Here is a 20,694-nt window from a genome sequence, read left to right as displayed (position 1 = left end):
CAACTAATGCTTATCAGAAACGTGTAGCTAATCTTGAAATGACATCTAAAGGCAATCTGATACTGACACCTTTAAGAAGATAAACAGAAATCTTTTGCAAAAGATTTTTAAAGGAGCCCTAGGATTGATTCTTCAGCTATGCTCACCTAATTTAGGCTCCTAAAGGCACAGGTAAAGTACTGAGCAGTTTTATAGCTTCACCAACATTCAGCTGTGCCAGGCAGGAAGCTGGCTGAGTCATGCACTTGCTGATGTGTATCTAGTCTCTATTTCAGTTGTCACTGCATAGAATTTCCAGTGAATCTTAGATATTGTAAATAATTTTGACTCATTTTGTTTTTTTAGGGCAGCACAACTACTTATGTGCTGGAAGAAATGACTGCATCGTTGATAAAATCCGCAGAAAAAACTGCCCAGCATGTCGCCTTAGAAAGTGCTGTCAGGCTGGCATGGTCCTTGGAGGTAATTCTGATGTTTTCATCAATAATATACTGTGTAATCTTTATACCATAAAACTGTGTGTCAGAAAATTGCAATTTCTTATTCATCTTTGTTTTTGTTTTGTTTTTTCTGTCTTGATTATTGGCAGTGACTCTGCACATATGAGTGTCTGAATGAAGCAACCAATACCATTCCATTAACTTTACAGTTTTCTAGCACATTGAGGTCTGTTAAGAGAAAAAAACTCAATTCATCTATATTGCCTATAAGTAGAGGTAATGGGCAATGTACTGACCTGTCATTAAGTAACATGTGTTGGAGTCTAGGCTTTGCTGCCCATCTCCTGTGTGACCACAGCTCTTCCTGGGCATCAGTCTACTTATCTGTAAAATGAGAGCATTAACATTCCTTTCAGCTCAAAAAATTGACTCTGCAAATTGGTCAGGTACATTGCTTACTAGCTTCTCCAAGTGATTGATTAAAGCAAGATTACTATAACTGGGGTAGGAATCCATTTGATGAAGAGTTATATTAATAATTCCCTTTTCCCATATTTTTATTAGAATCTCTAAAACTTTCAGTAATATAGCACACATTTAAAAAATTAATGTCAGATAGTGACAGATAGTTTGAATGAAAACATAGCAGAGTGAGGGAGATCAAGCGAGCCACAGTTAGGCAAGACACCCCTACTGCCTTGAATTTTTTCACTTAGCCACATCCTGCACAGCACTGTCTGGGAATCGTAGCTTTTACATCTAGATATAACTTTTTAAAAACATAATAAAAATATTACATAATTGTTAAAGCTAAAAATGTTTTTTCAGTGCACTAACTATAAACAGCTTGTGTTCCATCGACGTTGTGTGTATTTTCCTTTGGGAAATGCTATATTTAGACCAATGCTTGTCAAGTTTAAAGCATATACAACTGTCACCTCATTTGTTTTTGCAAATGTGCTGGACCAAAATTAATCACCCAGGTAACATGCTGGGCACTTTACAGTAATTCATGTAATTAGATCACTTACAGAATTTTATAATTTCTTGATTAAAGATTTGTTTTCCTAAGTTAAGGGCAGTGATTAGGTTGACAGTAGTGCCTGGCTTAAGGAGGTGCTCAGTAACTTTCTATTAAATGAATAAAACCACAACCTCAGCAGATTAAAATTGTTTTTGAGTCCCACACCTCAATTACCACCTCTTTGTATTTCTGTTTCAACTCAGAAGTCTTAAGGAACCTCCTAAATTTTAGAAAATACAACTGTTTCACAAAATCACACATCTAGTCAATGTCGGAGCCAGAAGAAAGACCTGAAGGTATTCTGACCCTGGGGCAGCCATTGTTTTCTCCTTGGCATGCTTGCCTTAGAAAGTAGCAGAGCATCTAATGCTGACACTTAGATTCCATTAAGATCTTTAATCTTGAATGTTTTCCCAATGACTTTAAAAGACTCTTCAATTTTATCAAAGAATGAAAATGGCAGAGTTCTGGATAGAACCTTCAGAATACTTCTGGGGATCAGCAATATAACCTAGAGAATTTTATGTTATCTTTTAATATTCTAGGGCTTTATTTATTTATTTATTTTTGAGACAGAGTCTCACTCTGTCGCCCAGGCTGGAGTGCAATGGCGCAATCTTGGCTCACTGCAACCTCTGCCTCCCAGGTTCCAGCGATTCTCCTGCCACAACCTCCCAAGTAGCTGGTATCATAGGCACCCGCCATTACGCCCAGCTAATTTTTGTATTTTAGTAGAGATGGGGTTTCACCATGTTGGCCAGGCTGGTTTTGAACTCCTGACCTCAGGTGATCTGCCCACCTCGGCCTTCTAAAGTGCTGGGATTACAGGCGTGAGCCACTGCACCCGGCCTTTAGCATATTATTCAAGCATCTGTAATCCTTTATCTTCTCTAACCAAACTGCTTGTTACTTTAGCCTGTTATTCCTATGCTTCCCAAGCCATATTCTACGGGCTTCACAGCTATTGCTGCATTTTCATACCTTTTATATTACCTATTTGTTTAACTCTACTTCCTCCATCTCTCCCTCCTTTCAGTCCCTCCCTCCCTCCCTTCCTTCCTCCCTCTTCTCCCTCAATCGCTTTCTAACTTGCACCCCATCCCTTTCTTTCAGTAACTGTATATCGAGCCCTTTCTAGTTACCAGATACTATTCTAAGTTCTGGGCATATAGCAGCAAAGAAAATGGACAAAATTCCTGCCCTCATAGATCTTACACAGTGGGAGGACGAGCAACAAATGTACATGTCAAATAATGATAAGTGCTGTGGAAAGATATTAAGCAGAGTTAGTGGGGATTATCAGGAAGCAGACTCACTGCTAAACTCATTAGTCTAATATTTTTGTTTTGCTTAGCCTCTTCCTAAGCAATAATATCTCTGAAATAATGGATTTGATATGCCAGTTATAATTTTTCTAAAAGACATTAATATACATTCTTAACTATTTAAATATATATTCGATGTACCACCTAAAAACTGCTTGTATACCATAAATGATTATGTATTACACTCTGGGAAAGAGTGTATTAGACCATTTTTTCCAGCTATCACAGCTCTATTTATTTTTTCAGCTTTTATTTCAGCTTCAGTGGGTACATGTGCAGGTTTGTTACCTGGGTATATTGTGTGACACTAATGTTTGAGGTACAAATGATCCCATCACCTAGGTACTGAGGTACTGAGCATAGTACTCAATAGTTTTTCAACCCTTTCTTCTTCTTCCTTCCTCCTCTAGTAGTCCTCAGTTTCCATTGTTATGCTCATGAATACCCAATGTCTAGCTCCCACTTATAAGTGAGAACATGCAGTATTTGGTTTTTTGTTCCTGTGTTAATTTGCTTAGGGTCTTGGCCTACAGCTACATCCATGTTGCTGCAAAGGATGTGACTTCGTTCTTTTCCTGGCTGCATAATATTCCATGGTGTATATACGCCACATTTTCTTTGTCCAATCCACTATTAATGCATGCGTCGGTTAATTCCATGTCTTTGCTATTGTGAGTAGTGCTGTGATGAACATGTGAGTGCGTGTGTCTTTTTAGTAGAACAATTTATTTTCTTTTGGCTATATATCCAGTAATGGGATTGCTGGTCTAATGGTAGTTCTGTTTTAAGTTCTTTGAGGGCCAGGTGCGGTGGCTCATCCCTGTAATCCCAGCACTTTGGGAGGCCGACACAGGTGGATCATGAGGTCAGGAGATGGAGACCATCCTGGCTAACACAGTGAAACCCTGTCTCTACTAAAAACACAAAAAATTAGCCAGGCATGGTGGCAGGCGCCTGTAGTCCCAGCCACTTGGGAGGCTGAGGCAGGAGAATAGCATGAACCTGGGAGGCAGAGCTTGCAGTGAGCTGAGATCGCGCCACTGCACTCCAGCCTGGGCGACAGAGCGAGACTCTGTCTCAAAAGAAAAAAAAAATGTCCTTTGAGAAGTGTTCAAACCAATTTCTACAGTGGCAGAACTAATTTACATTCCCACCAACAGTATATAAGTATTCCCTTTTTTCCACAGCCTCACCAGCATCTATTAGGTTTTGAGTTTTTTGGGTTTTCTTTTTTGAGACAGAGTCTCACTCTGTCACCCAGACTGGAGTGCAGTGGCACAATTATGGCTCACTGCAGCCTCAATCTCCTGGGCTCAAGTGATCTTCCTGCCTCAGCATCCTGAGTAACTGAGACTACAGGCACGCACCACCACACCTGGCAAACTTTTTATTTATTTTTTTTTGTAGAGATAAGGTCTCACTTTGTTACCCAGTCAGGTCTCAAACTTCTGGGCTCAAGCGATCCTCCCAAAGTGCTGGAATTACAGGTGTGAGCCACCATGCCTGGCATGAGTTTTTAATAATAGTCATTCTGATTGGTGTAAGATGGTATGTCATTGTGGTTTTGATTTGCATATCTTAATGATTAGTGATATGGAACATTTTTAAATGTTTGTTGGCTGCTTGTATGTCTCCTTTTGAGAAATGTCTATTCAAGTCTTTTGCCCATTTTTTTGGTGAGATTTTTTTTTTGCTTGTTCAACTGTTTAAGTTCCTTATAGATTCTGGATATTAGACATTTGTTGGAGGCATAGTTTGTGAACATGTTCTCCTATTCTGTTGGTTGTCTGTTAACTCCATTGGTAGCTTATTTTGCTGTGCAGAAACTCTTTAGTTGAATTAGGTCTCACTTGTTAATTTTTGTTTTTGTTTCAATTGCTTTTGAGAACTTAGTTAGAAATTATTTCCCAAGGCTGATATCCAGAATCATATTTCCTAGATTTTCTTTTAGGATTCCTATGGTTTGAGGTGTTATATTTAAATCTTTAATCTACCTTGAGGTAATTTTTGTATATGGTGAAATGTAGGGGTCCAATTTCATTATTCTGCATGTGACTAGGTAGGTATCCCAGCACCATTTATTGAATAAGGAATCCTTTCTGCATTGCTTATTTTTGTCAACATTGTCAAAGATCAGATGGCTGTAGGTGTGCACCTTTATTTCTGGGTTCTATATTCTGTTCCATTGGTCTATGTGTCTGCCCTTGTGCCAGTATCATGCTGTTTTGGTTACTGTAGCCTTACAGTATAGTTTGGAATTGGGTAATGTGATGCCTCTGACTTTTCTTTTTGTTTAGGATTGCTGTAGTTATTTGGGCTCTTTTGATTTTATATAAATTTTAGAATAGCTTTTTCTAGTTCTGGAAAAAATGTCGTTGGTAGTTTGATAGGAATTACATTGAATCTGTAAATTGCTTTGGACAGTATGGCCATTTTAACAATACTGATTCTTCTAATCCATGAACATGGAATGTTTTTACATGTGTTAGTGTCATCTGTGATTTCTTTTAGCAATGTTATGTAGTTATCTGTGTAGAAATCTTTCATCTGCTTAGTTATATGTATACCTAGGTATTTTGTGTGTGTGTGTGGCTATTATAAATGGGATTCCTTTCTTGATTTGGCTCTCACCTTGAATGCTATAGTTGTTTAGAAATGGTACTAATTTTTACATGTTCATTTTGTGTCCTGAAACTTTACTGAAGTCATTTATCAGTTTTAGGAGCCTTTTGGTGGAGACTTTAGGGTTTTCTAGTTATAAAATCATGTAATATGCAAGAGAGATAGTTTGACTTCTTTTTTTCATGTTTGAATGCCTTTTATTTCCTTCTCTTGCCTGACTGCTCTGGCTAGCACTTCCAGTGTTAACAGGAGTGGTGAGAGTGAGCATCCTTAACTTTTTCCAGATCTCAAGGAAAATTCTTCCAGCTTTTGCCCATTCAGTCTGATGTTGGTTGTGGGTTTGTCATTGTGGTTTCTTATTGTTTTTAGGTATATTTCTTTGTTGCCTAGTTTCTTGAGGGTTTTTATCATGAAGTGGTATTGCATTTTATCGAAAGCTGTTTCTGTGTCTGTTGAGATGATCATATGGTTTTATTTTTAATTCTTCTCATGTGGTAAATCATATTTATTGATTTGCATATATTGAGCTAACCTTCCATACCAGGAGTGAAGCCAACTTGATCGTGGTAAATTAACTTTTTGATGTTTGATTTGGTTTGCTAGTGTTTTGTTGAGAATTTTTTTGTCTGTGTTTATCAGAGATATTGTCCTATAGTTTTCCTTTCTCATGGTATCTCTTACAGGTTTTGGTATCAGGGTGATACTGGCTTCAGAGAACAAGTTAGGGAGGAGTCTTTTCTTCTTGATTTTTTGAAATAGTTTCAGTAGAATTGGTACCAGCTCTACTTTGTGCATCTGGTAGAATTTAGCTGTGAATCTCTCTGGCCAGGGCTTTCTTTTTGGTTGGTAAGTTTTTTATTACTAATTCCATTTGGAACCCAATATTGGTCTGTTCAGTGCTTCAGTTTTTTCCTGATTTAAACTTGGGACATTGTGTGTTTTCAGGAATTTATTCATTTCCTCTAGATATTGTAGTTTCTTTGTGTAGAGGTGTTCACAATAGTTATCTAAGGATCTTTCATATTTCTGTGGGATCAGTTGTGATGTCACCTTTCTCATTTCTGTTTGTGTTTATTTGGATCTTCTCTCTTTTTGTCTTTGTTAATCTAGCTAGCAGTCTATCAATCTTATTTATCCTTTAAAAAAAACTTTTGGTTTTGTTGATTCTTTGTATAGATTTTTGGGTCTCAATTTCATTTGGTTCTGCTCTTTAGTTCGTCCTTTTCTTCTGCTAGCTTTAGGGATAGTTTGTTCTTGTTTTTTTTTTTTTTTTTTTTAGTTCCTCTAGGTGTGACGTTAGGTCATTAATTTGAGATCTTTCTAACTTTTTGAGGTAGGCATTTAGAGCTGTAAACTCTCCTCTTAATATTGTTTTTGCTACATCCCAGAGATTTTGGTATGTTGTGTCTGTTTTCATTTATTTTAATTTTTTTATTTCGGCCTTGATTTTATTGTTTACTCAAAGTTATCCAGAGCAAACTTTTTAATTTCCATGTAATTGTGTGGTTTGTACAGATCTTCTTGATGTTGGCTTCTCTTTGTATTCCACTGTGACCTGACGGTATGACTGGTATGATTTTGACTTTCTAAAATGTACTGAGTCTTGGTTTATGGCCACGGATGTGGTGAATCTTGGAGTATATGTTCTGTGTACAGATGAGAAGAATTTATGTTCTGTGGTTGATGGGTGGATTATTCTGTAGATGTTTATTAGATCCAATTGGAAAAGCATTGAGTTTAAGTCCAGAATTTCTTTGTTAGTCTTCTGCCTTGATGATCTAATGCTATCAGTCCCCCACTATTGTTGTGTGGCTTTCTAGGTCCTTAGAAGTCCTTGTTTTATGAATCTGGGTGTGCCAATGTTGAGGGCATATGTATTTAGGATAGTTAAATCTTCTTATTGAACTCTTTATCGTTATGCAATGCCCTTCTTTTTCCTTTTTTACTGTTGTTAAAGTCTGTTTTATCTAATCTAAGAATAGCAACCCCTGCTCTTTTTTGTTTTCTGTTTGCATGCTACATCTTTCTCCAACCCTTTACTTTGAGCCTATGGTTGTCATTACATGTGAGATGGGTTTCTTGAATACAGAAGATGGATGAGTCTGGTTTTCCTAGCTGGTTTGCCACTCTGTGACTTTTTTTTTTTTTTAGATGGAGTCTTGCTGTGATGCCCAGGCTGGAGTGCAGTGGCGCAATCTCAGCTCACTGCAACCTCCACCTCCCAGGTTCAAGCAATTCTCCTGTCTCAGCCTCCCAAGTATCTGGGATTATACGCACCTGCCACCACGCCTGGCTAATTTTTGTATTTTTAGTAGAGATGGGGTTTTACCTTGTTGGTCAGGCTGGTCTTGAACTCCTAATCTCAGGTGATCCACCTGCCTCAGCCTCCCAAAGTTCTGGGATTACAGGTGTGAGCCACTGTGCCGGACCCACTCTGTGACTTTTAAATGGGACATTGTATTAGTCCATTCTTGTGCTGCTATAAAGTACTACCTGAGACTGGGTAATTTATGAAGAAATGACATTTAAATGACTCATAGTTCTACAGGCTTAACAGGAAGCATAGCTAGGCAACGTCAGGAAACTTACAATCAAGGCAGAAGGTGAAGGGGAAGCAAGAACATCTTACCATGGCAGAGTAGGAGAGGTGGGTCAGGGGAGTGCCACACACTTTTAAATCATTATATCTTGGGAGAACCCACTCACTATCATGACAGCAGCATGGGGGAAATTTGCCTCCATGATCCAATAACCTCCTACCAGGTTCCTCCCTCAACATTGGGAATTACAATTCAACGTGAGATTTGGATGGGGATGCAGAGCCAAACCATATCATTCTGCCCCTGGCCCCTCCCAAAGCTTATGTCCTTATCAGTTTTCAAAACACAATCATGCCTTCCCAACAGTCCCCCAAAGTCTTAACTCATTCCAGCATTAACCCAAAAGTCCAAGACCAAAGTCTCGTCTGAGACAAGGCAAGTCCCTTCCACCTATGATCTTGTAATATCAAAAACAAGTTAGTTACTTCCAAGATACAATAGGGGTATGGGCATTGGGTAAATACTCCCATTTTAAATGGGAGTAACTGGCCAAAACAAAGGAGATACAGGCCCCAAGCAAGTTCAGAACCCAGCAGGGCAGTCGTTAAATATTAAAGCTCCAAAATAATCTCTTTTGTCTCCATGTCTCACATCCAGAGCATACTGATGCAAGGGATGGGCTCCCAAGGCCTTCAGCAGCTCCACCCTGTGGCTCTACAGGGTACAGCCCCCACAGCTGCTTTTACAGGCTGGCGTTGAATGCCTGCAGGTATTCCAGGCACACAATGCAAGCTGTTGATGGATCTACCATTCTGAGGTCTGGTTGATGGTGGTCCTCTTCTCACAGCTCCACTAGGCAGTGCCCCAGTGGGAACTCTGTGCAGGGGCTCCAACCCCACATTTCCCTTTCACACTGTCCTAGTTGAGGTTCTCCATGAGGTCTCTGCGCTTGAAGCAGACTTCTGCCTGGACATCCAGGCATTTCCATACATCCTCTGAAATCTAGGTGGAGGTTTCCAAACCTCAACTCTTGCCTTCTACATACCCACAGGCCCAATACCATGTGGAAGCCACCAGGGCTTTGGGTTTGCATCCTCTGAAGCCCTGGCCCAAGCTGTACCTTGGCCCCTTTTAGCAACAGCTGGAGCTGGAGCAGCTGGAATGCAGGGCACCATGTCCCAAGGCTGCACAGAGTAGCTAGGCCCTGGGCCTGGCCCACAAAACCAGTAATCCCTCCTAGGCTTCTGTGCCTGTGGTGGGAGGGGCTGCTGTGAAGGTCTCTGAAATGCCCTGGAGACATTTTCCCCATTGTCTTGACTGTTAACATTTGACTCCTCTTTACTAATGCAAATTTCTGCAGCAGGCTTGAATTGCTCCCCAGGAAATGTTTTTTTTTCTCTCTCTCTTTTCTACCACATGGCCAGGCTGCAAATATTCCAATATATTTTTTGCTTTGCTTCACTTTTAAATGTAAGTTCCAGGTTCAGATAATCTCTTTTTTCATGCATATGAGCATACATGTTTAGAAACAGCCAGGTCACATACATCTTGAATGCTTTGTTGCTTAGAAATTTTTTCCACCAGATACCCCAAATCATCTCTCTCAAGTTCAAAGCTTCACAGATCTCTAGGACAGGGGCAAAATGCCACCAGTCTTTTTGCTAAAGCATAGCAAGAGTGACCTTTATTCCAGTTCCCAATAAGTTCCTCACTCCATCTGAGACCACCTAAGCCTGGACTCATTGTCCATGTCACTATCAGCATTTTGGTCACAACCATTCAACAAGTCTCCAGGAAGTTCCAGACATTCCCATATCTTTCTGTCTTCTGAGCCCTGCAAACTGTTCCAGCCTCTGCCCATTACTCAGTTCCAAAGTCACTCCCACATTTTCAGGTATCTTCTTAACTGTGCTCCACTCTCCCAGTACCAATTTTCTGTATTAGCTCATTCTCATGCTGTTATAAAGAACTACCTGAGACTGGGTAATTTATGAAGAAAAGAACTTTAACTGACTCACAGTTCTGCAGGCTTAACAGGAAGCATAGCTAGGAGGTCTCAGGAAACTTACAATCATGGTGGAAGGCAAATGGGAAGCAAGCACGTCTTACCAGGGCAGAGCAGGAGAGAGACAGAGAGAGTGAGAGGGGAAGTGCCACCACTTTTAAACCATCATATCTCCTGAGAGCTCACTCATTATCACAACAACAGCATGGGGGAAATGTGCCCCCCATGATCCAATCACCTCCCATCAGGTCCCTCCCCAAACATTAAGAATTAAAATTCAACATGAGATTTGGGTGAGGACACAGAACCAAACCATATCAGGCATTTAGACCGTTTATGTTCAAGGTTAATTTTTATATGTGAGGTTTTGATCCCTTGTTTAGTTGTTTGCTGTTTGCTTTGTTGTTTCTATTGTGTTTTTGCTTTGTAGGGTGTGCAGGCTATGTGCTTAAGTGTGTTTATGTGGAAGCAGGTATGGTTCTTTTGCTTCCATGTTTAGAACTCCCATGTAAGGCTCTCTTGTAAGGATGGTCTAGTGGTAACAAATTCCTTCAGCATTTGATTGCCTGGAAAAGATTTTATTTGTCCTGCACTTATGAAGCATAGTTTGGCAGGATATGAAATTCTTGGTTGGAATTTCTTTTAAGAATGCTGAAAACAGGCCCCCAATCTCTCCTAGCTTGCAAATCTCTGCTGAGAAATCTGTTATTATCCTGATAGAGTTCCCTTTTTATGTGATCTGCACTTTTCTCTGGCTGCCTTTAAGATTTTTTTCTGTAATATTGCCCTTGAACAGTCTGGTGACTATATACCTTGGTGATTTTTTTTTTTTTTTTTTTTTTTTTTTGAGATGGAGCCTTACTGTGTCACACAGGCTGGAGTGCAGTGGTGAGATCTTGGCTAACTGCAACCTCCGCCCTCCAAGTTCCGTGGATTCTCCTGCCTCAACCTCCCGAGTAGCTGGGATGACAGGTGCCTGCCACCGTGTCTGGCTAATTTTTTGTATTTTTAGTAGAGTCAGGGTTTCACCGTCTTGGCCAGGCTGGTCTTGAACTCCTCACCTCATGATCCACCTGCCTCAGCCTCCCAAAGTGCTGGGATTACAGACATGAGTCACCACGCCCAGCCAGTGATGTTCATGTTTGTGGTATCTCACAGATGTTCTCTGGATTTCTAGCTCTCTAGCAAGATTAGGAAAATTTTCTTGAATTATTCCATCAACTATATTTTCCAGTTTGTTTTCTTTTTCTCCTACTTTCTCAGGAATGCCAATAATTCATAGGGTTTTTTTGCTTTATATAATCTTATATTTCTCAAAAACAGCTCATTTAAAATAATTTTTTTCTTTATTTTTATCAGATTGGGTTAGTTCATAAGACCAGCCTTCAAGCTTTAAAATTTTTTCTTCTGCTTGATCCAGTCTATTGATAACGAATTTCAAAATATAATTGAAAGCTTTAAGTGAGTTTTTCAATTCCAGAAGCTACTATTGATTTTTTTTAAGATGTTCATTTCTTTCTTAATTTCCTAGATTGCTTTAGAAGTTTGTGTTGGTTTTCAACCTTGTCTTTGATTACAATGAACTTCCTTGCAATCCATGCTTTGAATTATTTATGTGTCATTTCTGAGTTTCCATCTTGGTTAGGGACCATTGCTGGAAAGCTAGTGCAATCCCTTAGTGATGTCACTGCAATCAGATTTTTCATTATGCCAGAATTCTTGCACTGGTTTCTTCTCATATGGAGACATTGGCACTACAAATTTTTGTACTTATTTTCATGTGGGTAGGAGTTTTTCTTTTTTTTTTCTTTCCCTATAATGGTGTTATTATTATTATTTTAATAATTTGTTTCCCTTTTACCCCTTTTCTAGGGGTTGTGCCTCTAAAGCATGCTGGGTAGGATCTTTTCACTTTGATTCTACAGCCCTATGTGCTTCTTTCAGCAGGTTTTATACTGGGCTCTGCAGGTCATCCCACAGGCCCATAGGCGGCACGTATAGGTAAGAGCTGGCTGTGACCATTGTGGCTGGATATATACTTGATCCTTGTTTCCGAGCGAAAGCTCTCCATTGCCTTAGGCAATAGGCTGATTCTGATTCATAGAATGCACAGTAGTTGGAACTCCCTACTCAGCCCCAAGGAGATGGGAACCACAAAGGGCAGGTTTGGACCGAGCAGGTCCACCTGCGTTCCCTGATGGCAAGCACAAGCACCAGTGCCAAGGAAGAATCCAGTGGGTGGCCACCAAGCACCCAGAGTTGTACACAGACCTGAAGCTTGGAAACCTCCTCAGCTGCAAATTCTCTGCATGGGAGGCATCCTAAGCTCCTGATTCAGGAGAGTGGGTGCTCCAGATGCCTGGAGATCTGCTTTAGCATGGAATAGAGAGGGGCCCCCTGCACCAAGATCTCTACACAGGAGGGGTAAATGACAATTATACATAGTGCTGCAGTAAACATATGAATGCAGATAATATCTTCAATATACCAATTTTCTTTCTTTTGGCTATATACCCAACAGTAGGATTGCTACATCACATGGTAGTTCTGTTTTTAGTTTTAGGAACCTCCATACTGTTTTCCATAGTTACGGTACTAATTTAGATTACTACCAACAGTGTACGAGAATTTCTCTTTCTCCATATCCTCACCAGCATTTATTTTTTGTCTTTTTAGTAACAGCCATTTTAACTGGGGTGAGATAATATCTTATTGTGGTTTTATTTGCATTTGCCTGATGATTAGTGATGTTGAGCATTTTTTCCTATATCTATTGGCATTTGTATGTCTTCTTTCAAGAAATTTCTGTTCATTTTGCCTATTTTTAAATGGGATTACTTGTTTTTTTTGCTATTGAGCTGAGTTCCTTATATATTCTGATAATTAACTCCTTGTCAGATGAATAGTTTTCAAATATTTTCTCTCATTCTTTGTCTCTTCACATTGTTAACTATTTCCTTTGCTGTGCGGAAGCTTTTTAGCTTGATGAAATTCCATTTGTCAGTTTTTGCCTTGATTGCCTATGCCTTGAGGTCTTACTACAAAAATATTTACCCAAAAGTCTTAAAGCAGTTCCCCAAAGTTTTCTTGTAGTAGTTTTGTAGTTTCAGATCTTACACTTAAGTCTTTAAGTGATTTTGATTTTATTTTCGTATGTGGTGAGTGATAGTGATCTAGTTCTGTTTTCTGCATATAGGTAGCCAGTTTTCCCAGCAGCATTTATTGAAGAGATTGCCCTTTCCCCAATGTATGTCCATGGCACCTTTGTCAAAAATGAGTTGACTGTTAATGCATGGCTTTATTTCTGGGTTCTCTATTCTGTTCCATTGGCCTTTGTGTCTGTTTTTATACCAATATCATGCTGTTATGGTTAAGAATTCTCATTTCTGACATAGAGACCATTTGAATAACAAAAGATAAAACATGAGAGAATATTAGAAAGCTTTTAAAAGATTTAATAAAATCTTACAGTAGAATAATAGAGGTAATAAATATGTTTTGACATGTCATGACATAGATTTTGTTAGGAGCAGTTTGTTCTTATCTGCTTCCGTGGCTATGTTTTGATTATAAAAATTATGGTTTGAGTTATTTGATTTCTTCCTTGCATATGATTCTTGTTTTTAATGAATCACTTCCCTACCTTTAACAGGTCACAGTGAACTTTTGCTTTAGTTCACTGCTGTACAGCACTGAGTGGGAAGATAGTTACACCCTTAAGGATGATAATATATCTTCTACTTTAGGTGTTCTACTTCCATCTTCTTTCTTCTAGAAAACATTTTTGTTTAATGACTCACAAAAAATATCTGAAATGAATACAGCTTTATATTTTGCAGTTGTAAAAATGCTAAACTAGTATAAGGTAATTAGCTCTTTCAAAAATAAGTAGCTTTCTACATAAAAGAATGATTAAATGAATAGTTATCTTCGTTGAAATTTTTTAAATCCATAGTTACAGGTTTTATGGGTTTTTCTTTTTTTCTGTTTTCTTTTTTGGTAGCAAGCCTTATCTTCACATTTTAAAAGGTTGTGTTAGAAAGCCAGTTTCTCTCCTTCTTCCCCTACCTCCTCCTCCACCTAGACTCAACCACTTCTTATGGCAAAGAGAATAACTTTCTGGGCTAGAGAGTATGGGTTGTGTAGTAAAGATTTTTGTTGTTTTTTTGTTTTCTCCTCCTACACTTGACAGCCAACAAGGCTACAAGTCTTCTTTGAAAGAACTGCAAAATTCTTGAATTTAGGACACAGTGTTATCTTTTCTAGAAGTACAGAGTCCTGCTCTGTGCCTTTAATACCCTAAGAACAAAAATCATTTTTCCTCTTTAAGGCAAGATCTACTGTGGGTGATGGCTACCACCTACCTCTCTAGACCTCACAGAATCTTCTTCTTAATGGGCATCTCTTTTTCCACCCAAATCCTGGCCTTTGAATCAGCATCTCTCAGAGATAGCACCTCTCACATTGCTCCCCAAGTTCACTGCATTGGAGCCTGCAGCCAACTGATGTCCTTCTCATCAGTCTGGTTGTTTACCCTAAACACCATCTCACACGTGCTAGCTGGAGATGGTCCTCAGACTATTCATTCTCATTTCTTTGCTTAAAATTTTTCTGTGTTTGTATGGGTTGTCTTTTATGGTTTGCCAACTAGAACTTTTCAGTAGTATCTACAAGCATTTATTATTTTCTAGACTCAGTAAAAAGTTAGAATTGAGGGGTTCAAATATCTCCTCCATTGTAGTTGACTTTATTTGAATGATTAAGACATATACGTTTAAAAAAATCAATTCTAGTATAGTTTTGGTTTTTGGAAAATACCCGATTTCACTTTATATTTCCTGTTGTCTAGCATCTTTGTTTTCTTTGAAGTATATACAAAGGCACACTCTGTTTTGATCTGGAAATTGGAGGTGAATCCTGAAAAATGGAAGGCAAACACTATCAGTGCTATAAAGGATTGTTAAAGTGTAGTGCCAGTGGACTGATCCCAGCACTGCGCAGTGGTCATCATCATTTTGGTAATCTGAAGTAGAAGCATGCCTCTAGACATCCTTCCGTAATTTTATATAGGTAGTGTAAGGATGACTGTCTATAAATTCACCTGAACTACAGAGAGTCTTCTGATATAATAAAAGAAAAATACAGAGATTTTTCAGGATGGGAGTACAAACACTAGGAAACTGGAAAAGCAAATTAAAACTTCTGAATTAATAGAAAAAGTTAAATAGGAAAGAGAAAATAAAGGGAAACTTGACAAAGCTAGCAGAGAAAGAAAATGGAAAAGAGGTAATTATGAGGCAGTATAACACAAACTCTGTCGCAAAAAAAAAAATTCAATTTGTAGTTTTAAAAAATAGTAAAGATATAGAAAAATTAGTAGAAAATACAAAAATCTGTATTCTTCTTTTATCAGAATTAAATAATAATTATGCCTGCCTTATTTTACCAAATTATTTTATTAAAACATGCTAAAGAAGTTTATAAGCTTTTCTTCTCCCTGCTCCCATTCTCTATAGGGTTTTTGCTGAGATATTTCAAAATTTTTATTTTTAGGTTATATTTAAGCTTTCACTTCTAATCTCTCTCAAAAACCTTTCATATCACTTGTCATAAAAATTTCTTCTCATAGTATCATCATCCAGATTCAGTCACATATACATCAAGAATAATTGTGCAATACTGTTTCCTAGACTCTTCATCTTATCTTTTCAATGCATGATATTTAAATAAGCCATACTTTTTAATGTTTTCAATTTTTTAATTTATATTTATTTATTTCAAATTTTTTATTATATTTTAAGTTCTGGGATACACGTGCAGAACGTGAAGGTTTGTTACATAGGTATACACGTGCCATGATGTTTTGCTGCACCCATCAACCCATTATCTACATTAGGTATTTCTTCTAATGTTATCCCTCCCTTAGCCCCCCACCCCCCGACAGATCCCAGTGTGTGACGTTCCCCTCCCTGTGTCCATGTGTTCTCATTGTTCACCTCCCACTTATGAGAGAACATGCAGTGTTTGGTTTTCTGTTCTTGTGTTAGTTTGCTCTGAATGATGGTTTCCAGCTTCATCCATGTCCCTGCAAAGGACATGAACTCATCCCTTTTGATAGCTGAATGTTATTGCATGGTGTATATGTGCCACATTTTCTTTATCCAGTCTATCATTGATGGGCATTTGGGTTGGCTCCAAATCTTTACTATTGTGAATAGTGCTGCCGTAAACATACGTGTGCATGTGTCTTTATGGTACAATGATTTATAATCCTTTGGGTACATACCCAGTAACGGGATTGCTGGGTCAAATGGTATTTCTGGTTCTAGATCCTTGAGGAATCACCACACTGTCTTCTACAATGGTTGAACTAATTTACACTGCCACCAACAGTGTAAAAGCTTTCCTATTTCTCCACATCTTTTCCAGCATCTATTGTTTCCTGAGTTTTTAATGGTCATCATTCTAACTGGCATGAAATGGCATCTCATTGTGGTATTGATTTGCATTTCTCTCATGACCAGTGATGATGAGCTTTTTTTTCATGTTTATTGCCCACATAAATGTCTTCTTTTGAGAAGTGTCTGTTCATATCCTTTGCCCACTTTTTGATGGGGTTTTTTTTTTTTGTAAATTTGTTTAAATTCTTTGTAGATTCTTGATAGTAGTCTTTGTTAGATGGATAAATTGCAGAAATTTTCTCCCATTCTGTAGGTTGCCTGTTCACTCTGATGATAGTTTCTTTTGCTGTGCAGAAGGTCTTTAGTTTAATTAGATCCCATTTGTCAATTTTGTCTTTTGTTGCCATTGCTTTTGGTGTTTCAGTCGTGAAGTCTTTGCCCATGCCTATGTCCTGAATGATATTGCCCAGGTTTTCCTCTAGGGTTTTTATGGTTTTCAGTCTTACATTTAAGTCTTTGATCTATCTTGAGTTAATTTTTGTATAAGGTGTAAGGAAGGGGTCCACATTCAATTTTCTGTATATGGCTAGCCAGTTTCCCGAACACCATTTATTAAATAGGGAATCCTTTCCCCATTGCTTTTTTGGTCAGGTTTGTCAAAGATCAGATGGTAGATGTGTGGCATTATTTATGAGGCCTCTGTTCTGCTTCATTGGTCTATATATCTGTTTTGGTACCAGTACCATGCTATTTTGGCTACTGTAGCCTTGTAGTATAGTTTGAAGTCAGCTAGCCTGATGCCTCCAGCTTTGTTCTTTTTGCTTAGGATTGTCTTCGTTATATGGGCTCTTTTTTGGTTCCATAGGAAATTTAAAGTAGTTTTTTCTAATTCTATGAAGAAAGTCAATGTTAGCTTGTTGGGGATAGCATTGAATCTATAAATTACTTTGGTCAGTATGGCCATTTTCATGATATTGATTCTTCTGATCCATGAGCATAGAGTGTTTTTCCATTTGTGTCCTCTCTGATTTCCTTGAGCGTTGATTTGTAGTTCTCCTTGAAGGGGTCCTTCACATTTCTCGTGACTTGTATTCCTAGCTATTTTACTCCTTTTGTAGCAATTGTGAATGGGAGTTCAGTCATGTTTGGGCTCTCTGTTTGTCTATTATTGGTGTATAGGAATGCCTGTGATTTTTGCACATTTATTTTGTATCCTGAGACTTCACTGAAGTTGCTTATCAGCTTAAGGAGATTTTGGGCTGAGATGATGGAGTTTTCTAAATATACAATCATGTCATCTACAAAAACACACAGTTTGACTTCCTCTCTTCCTATCTGAATATGCTTTATTTCTTTCTCTTGCCTGATTGCCCTGGCCAGAACTTCCACTACTATGTTTAATAGCAGTGGTGGGAAAGGACATCCCTGTCTTGTGCTGGTTTTCAAAGGGAATGCTTTCAGCTTTTGCCTATTCATTATGATATTAGCTGTGGGTTTGCCATAAATAGCTCTTATTATTTTGAGATACGGTCCATCAATACCTAGCTTATCGAGAGTTTTTAGCATGAAGGGGTGTTGAATTTTGTTAAAGGCCTTTTCTGCATCTATTGAGATAATCATGTGGTTTTTGTCATTGGTTCTGTTTATGTGATGGATTACGTTTATTAATTTGCGTATGTTGATCCAGGCTTTCATCTCAGGGATGAAACTGACCTGATCATGGTGGATAAGCTTTTTGATGTGCTGCTGGATTTGGATTGCCAGTATTTTATTGAGGATTGTTGCATCAATATTCATCAGGGATATTGGCCTGAAATTTTCTTTTTTGTTGTTTCTCTGCCGGGTTTTGGTGTCAGGATGATAACAAATAAAATGAGTTAGGGAGGATTCCCTCTTTTTCTATTGTTTGGAATAGTTTTAGAAAGAATGGTGCCAGCTCCTCCTTGTATCTCTGGTAGAATTCAGCTATGAATCTGTCTGGTCCTGGGGTTTTTTTGGTTGGTAGGCTATTAATTACTGCCTCAATTTCAGAACTTGTTATTGGTCTATTCAGGAATTCAACTTCTTCCTGGTTTCATCTTGGGAGGGTGTATGTGTCCAGGAATGTATGCATTTCTTCTAGATTTTCTAGTTTATTTTCATAGAGGTGTTTATAGTATTCTCTGATGGTAGTTTGTATTTCTGTGGGATCACTGGTGATATCCCCTTTATCATTTTTTATTGTGTCTACTTGATTCTTCTCTCCCTTCTTTATTAGTCTGGCTAGTGGTCTATCTACTTTGTTAATCTTTTCAAAAAACCAGCTCCTGGATTTATTGATTTTTTTTTTTTTAAGGGTTTTTCATGTCTCTATCTCCTTCGGTTCTGCTCTGGTCTTAGTTATTTCTTGTCCTCTGCTAGCTTTTGAATTTGTTTGCTCTTGCTTCGCTAGTTCTTTTAATTGTGATATTAGCGTGTCAATTTTAGATCATTCCCACTTTCTCCTATGGACATTTAGTGCTATAAATTTCCCTCTAAACAAACACTGCTTTAGCTGTGTCCCAGAGATTCTGGTATGTTGTGTCTTTGTTCTCATTGGTTTCAAATAACTTATTTATTTCTGCCTTAATTTCATTATTTATGCAGTAATCATTCAGGAGCAGGTTGTTCAGTTTCCATGTAGTTGTGCAGTTTTGAGTGAGTTTCTCAATCCTGAGTTCTAATTTGATTGCACTGTGGTCTGAGAAACTGTTTGTTATTATTTCCATTCTTTCACATTTGCTGAGGAGTGTTTTACTTCCAATTATGTGGTCAATTTTAGAATAAGTGCAATGTGGTGCTGAGAAGAAGGTATATTCTGTTGATTTGGGGTAGAGAGTTCTGTAGATGTCTCTTAGGTCCACTTGGTCCAGAGCCTGAGTTCAAGTCCTGGATATCCTTGTTAATTTTCTGTCTTGTTGATCTGTCTAATATTGACAGTAGGGTGTTAAAGTCTCCCCCATTAATGTGTGGGTGTCTAAGTCTCTTCATAGGCCTCTAAGAACTTGCTTTATGAATCTGAATGCTCCTGTATTGAGTACGTATTTTTAGGATAGTCAGCTCTTCTTGTTGCATTGATCCCTTTACCATTATGTAATGGCCTTCTTTGTCTTTTGATCTTTGTTGGTTTAAAGTCAGTTTTATCAGAGACTAGGATTGCAACCCCTGCCTTTTTTAGCTTTCCATTTGCTTGGTAAATATTCCTCCATCCCTTTATTTTGAGCATATTGTGTCTCTGCCTGTGAGATGGGTCTCCTGAATATAGCACACCAATGGGTCTTGACTCTTTATCCAGTTTGCTGGTCTGTGTCTTTTAATTGGGGCATTTAGCCCATTTACATTTAAGGGTAATAGTATTATGTGTGAATTTGATCCTGTCATTATGATGCTAGCTGGTTATTTTGCCCATTAGTTGATGCAGTTTCTTCCTAGCATCGATGGTCTTTACAATTTGGCATGTTTTTGCAGTGGCTGGTACCGGTTGTTCCTTTCCATGTTTAGTGCTTCCTTCAGGAGCTCTTGTAAGGCAGGCCTCGTGGTGACAAAATCTCTCAGCTTTTGCTTGTCTGTAAAGGAGTTTATTTCTCCTTTGCTTATGAAGCTTAGTTTGGCTGGATATGAAATTCTGGGTTGAAAATTCTTTTCTTTAGAAATGTTGAATATTGGCCTCCACTCTCTTCTGGCATGTAGGGTTTCAGCAGAGAAATCTGCCGTTAGTCTGATGGGCTTCCCTTTGTGGGTAACCCGACCTTTCTCTTTGGCTGCCCTTAATGTTTTTTCCTTCATTTCAATCTTGGTGAATCTGACAATTATGTGTCTTGGGGTTGCTCTTCTCGAGGAGTATCTTTGTGGTGTTCTCTGTATTTCCTGAATTTGAATGTTGGCCTGTCTTGCTAGGTTGGGGAAGTTCTCCTGGATACTATCCCGAAGAGTGTTTTCCAACTTGGTTCCATTCTCCCCGTCACTTTCAGGTACACCAATCAAATGTAAATTTGGTCTTTTCACATAGTCCCATATTTCTTGGAGGCTTTGTTTGTTCCTTTTCATTCTTTATTCTCTAATCTTGTATTCATGCTTTATTTCATTCAGTTGATCTTCAATCTCTGATATCCTTTCTTCTGCTTGATAAATTTGGCTGCTGATATTTGTGTATGCTTCACACAGTTCTTGTGCTGTGTTTTTCAGCTCCATCAGGTCATTTATGTTCTTCTCTAAAATGGTTATTCTAGGTAGCAATTCCTCTAACCTTTTTTCAAAGTTCTTAGCTTCCTTGCATTGGGTTAGAACATGCTCCATTAACTCAGAGGAGTTTGTCATTA

The 20,694-nt window shown here is 38.4% G+C and overlaps 1 protein-coding gene across 2 annotated transcripts in view; it reads left to right on the top strand.

Annotated features, from left to right (window-relative positions):
- Positions 1-20,694, top strand: part of PGR (progesterone receptor) — a 90,822-nt gene that overhangs the window by 37,590 nt on the left and 32,538 nt on the right. For both annotated transcript variants that reach the window (XM_004052010.5, XM_063693479.1), the window contains exon 3: positions 346-462. In XM_004052010.5, coding sequence (XP_004052058.1) covers positions 346-462 — 117 coding nt within the window. The remainder of the gene's footprint in view (positions 1-345; positions 463-20,694) is intronic.

This window comes from Gorilla gorilla, chromosome 9, assembly GCF_029281585.2.
Source record: "Gorilla gorilla gorilla isolate KB3781 chromosome 9, NHGRI_mGorGor1-v2.1_pri, whole genome shotgun sequence".
Classification (NCBI taxonomy): domain Eukaryota; kingdom Metazoa; phylum Chordata; class Mammalia; order Primates; family Hominidae; genus Gorilla; species Gorilla gorilla.
The sequence above is the reverse complement of the archived record's forward strand: the minus strand, read 5'-3'. Positions and strand labels throughout refer to the sequence as shown.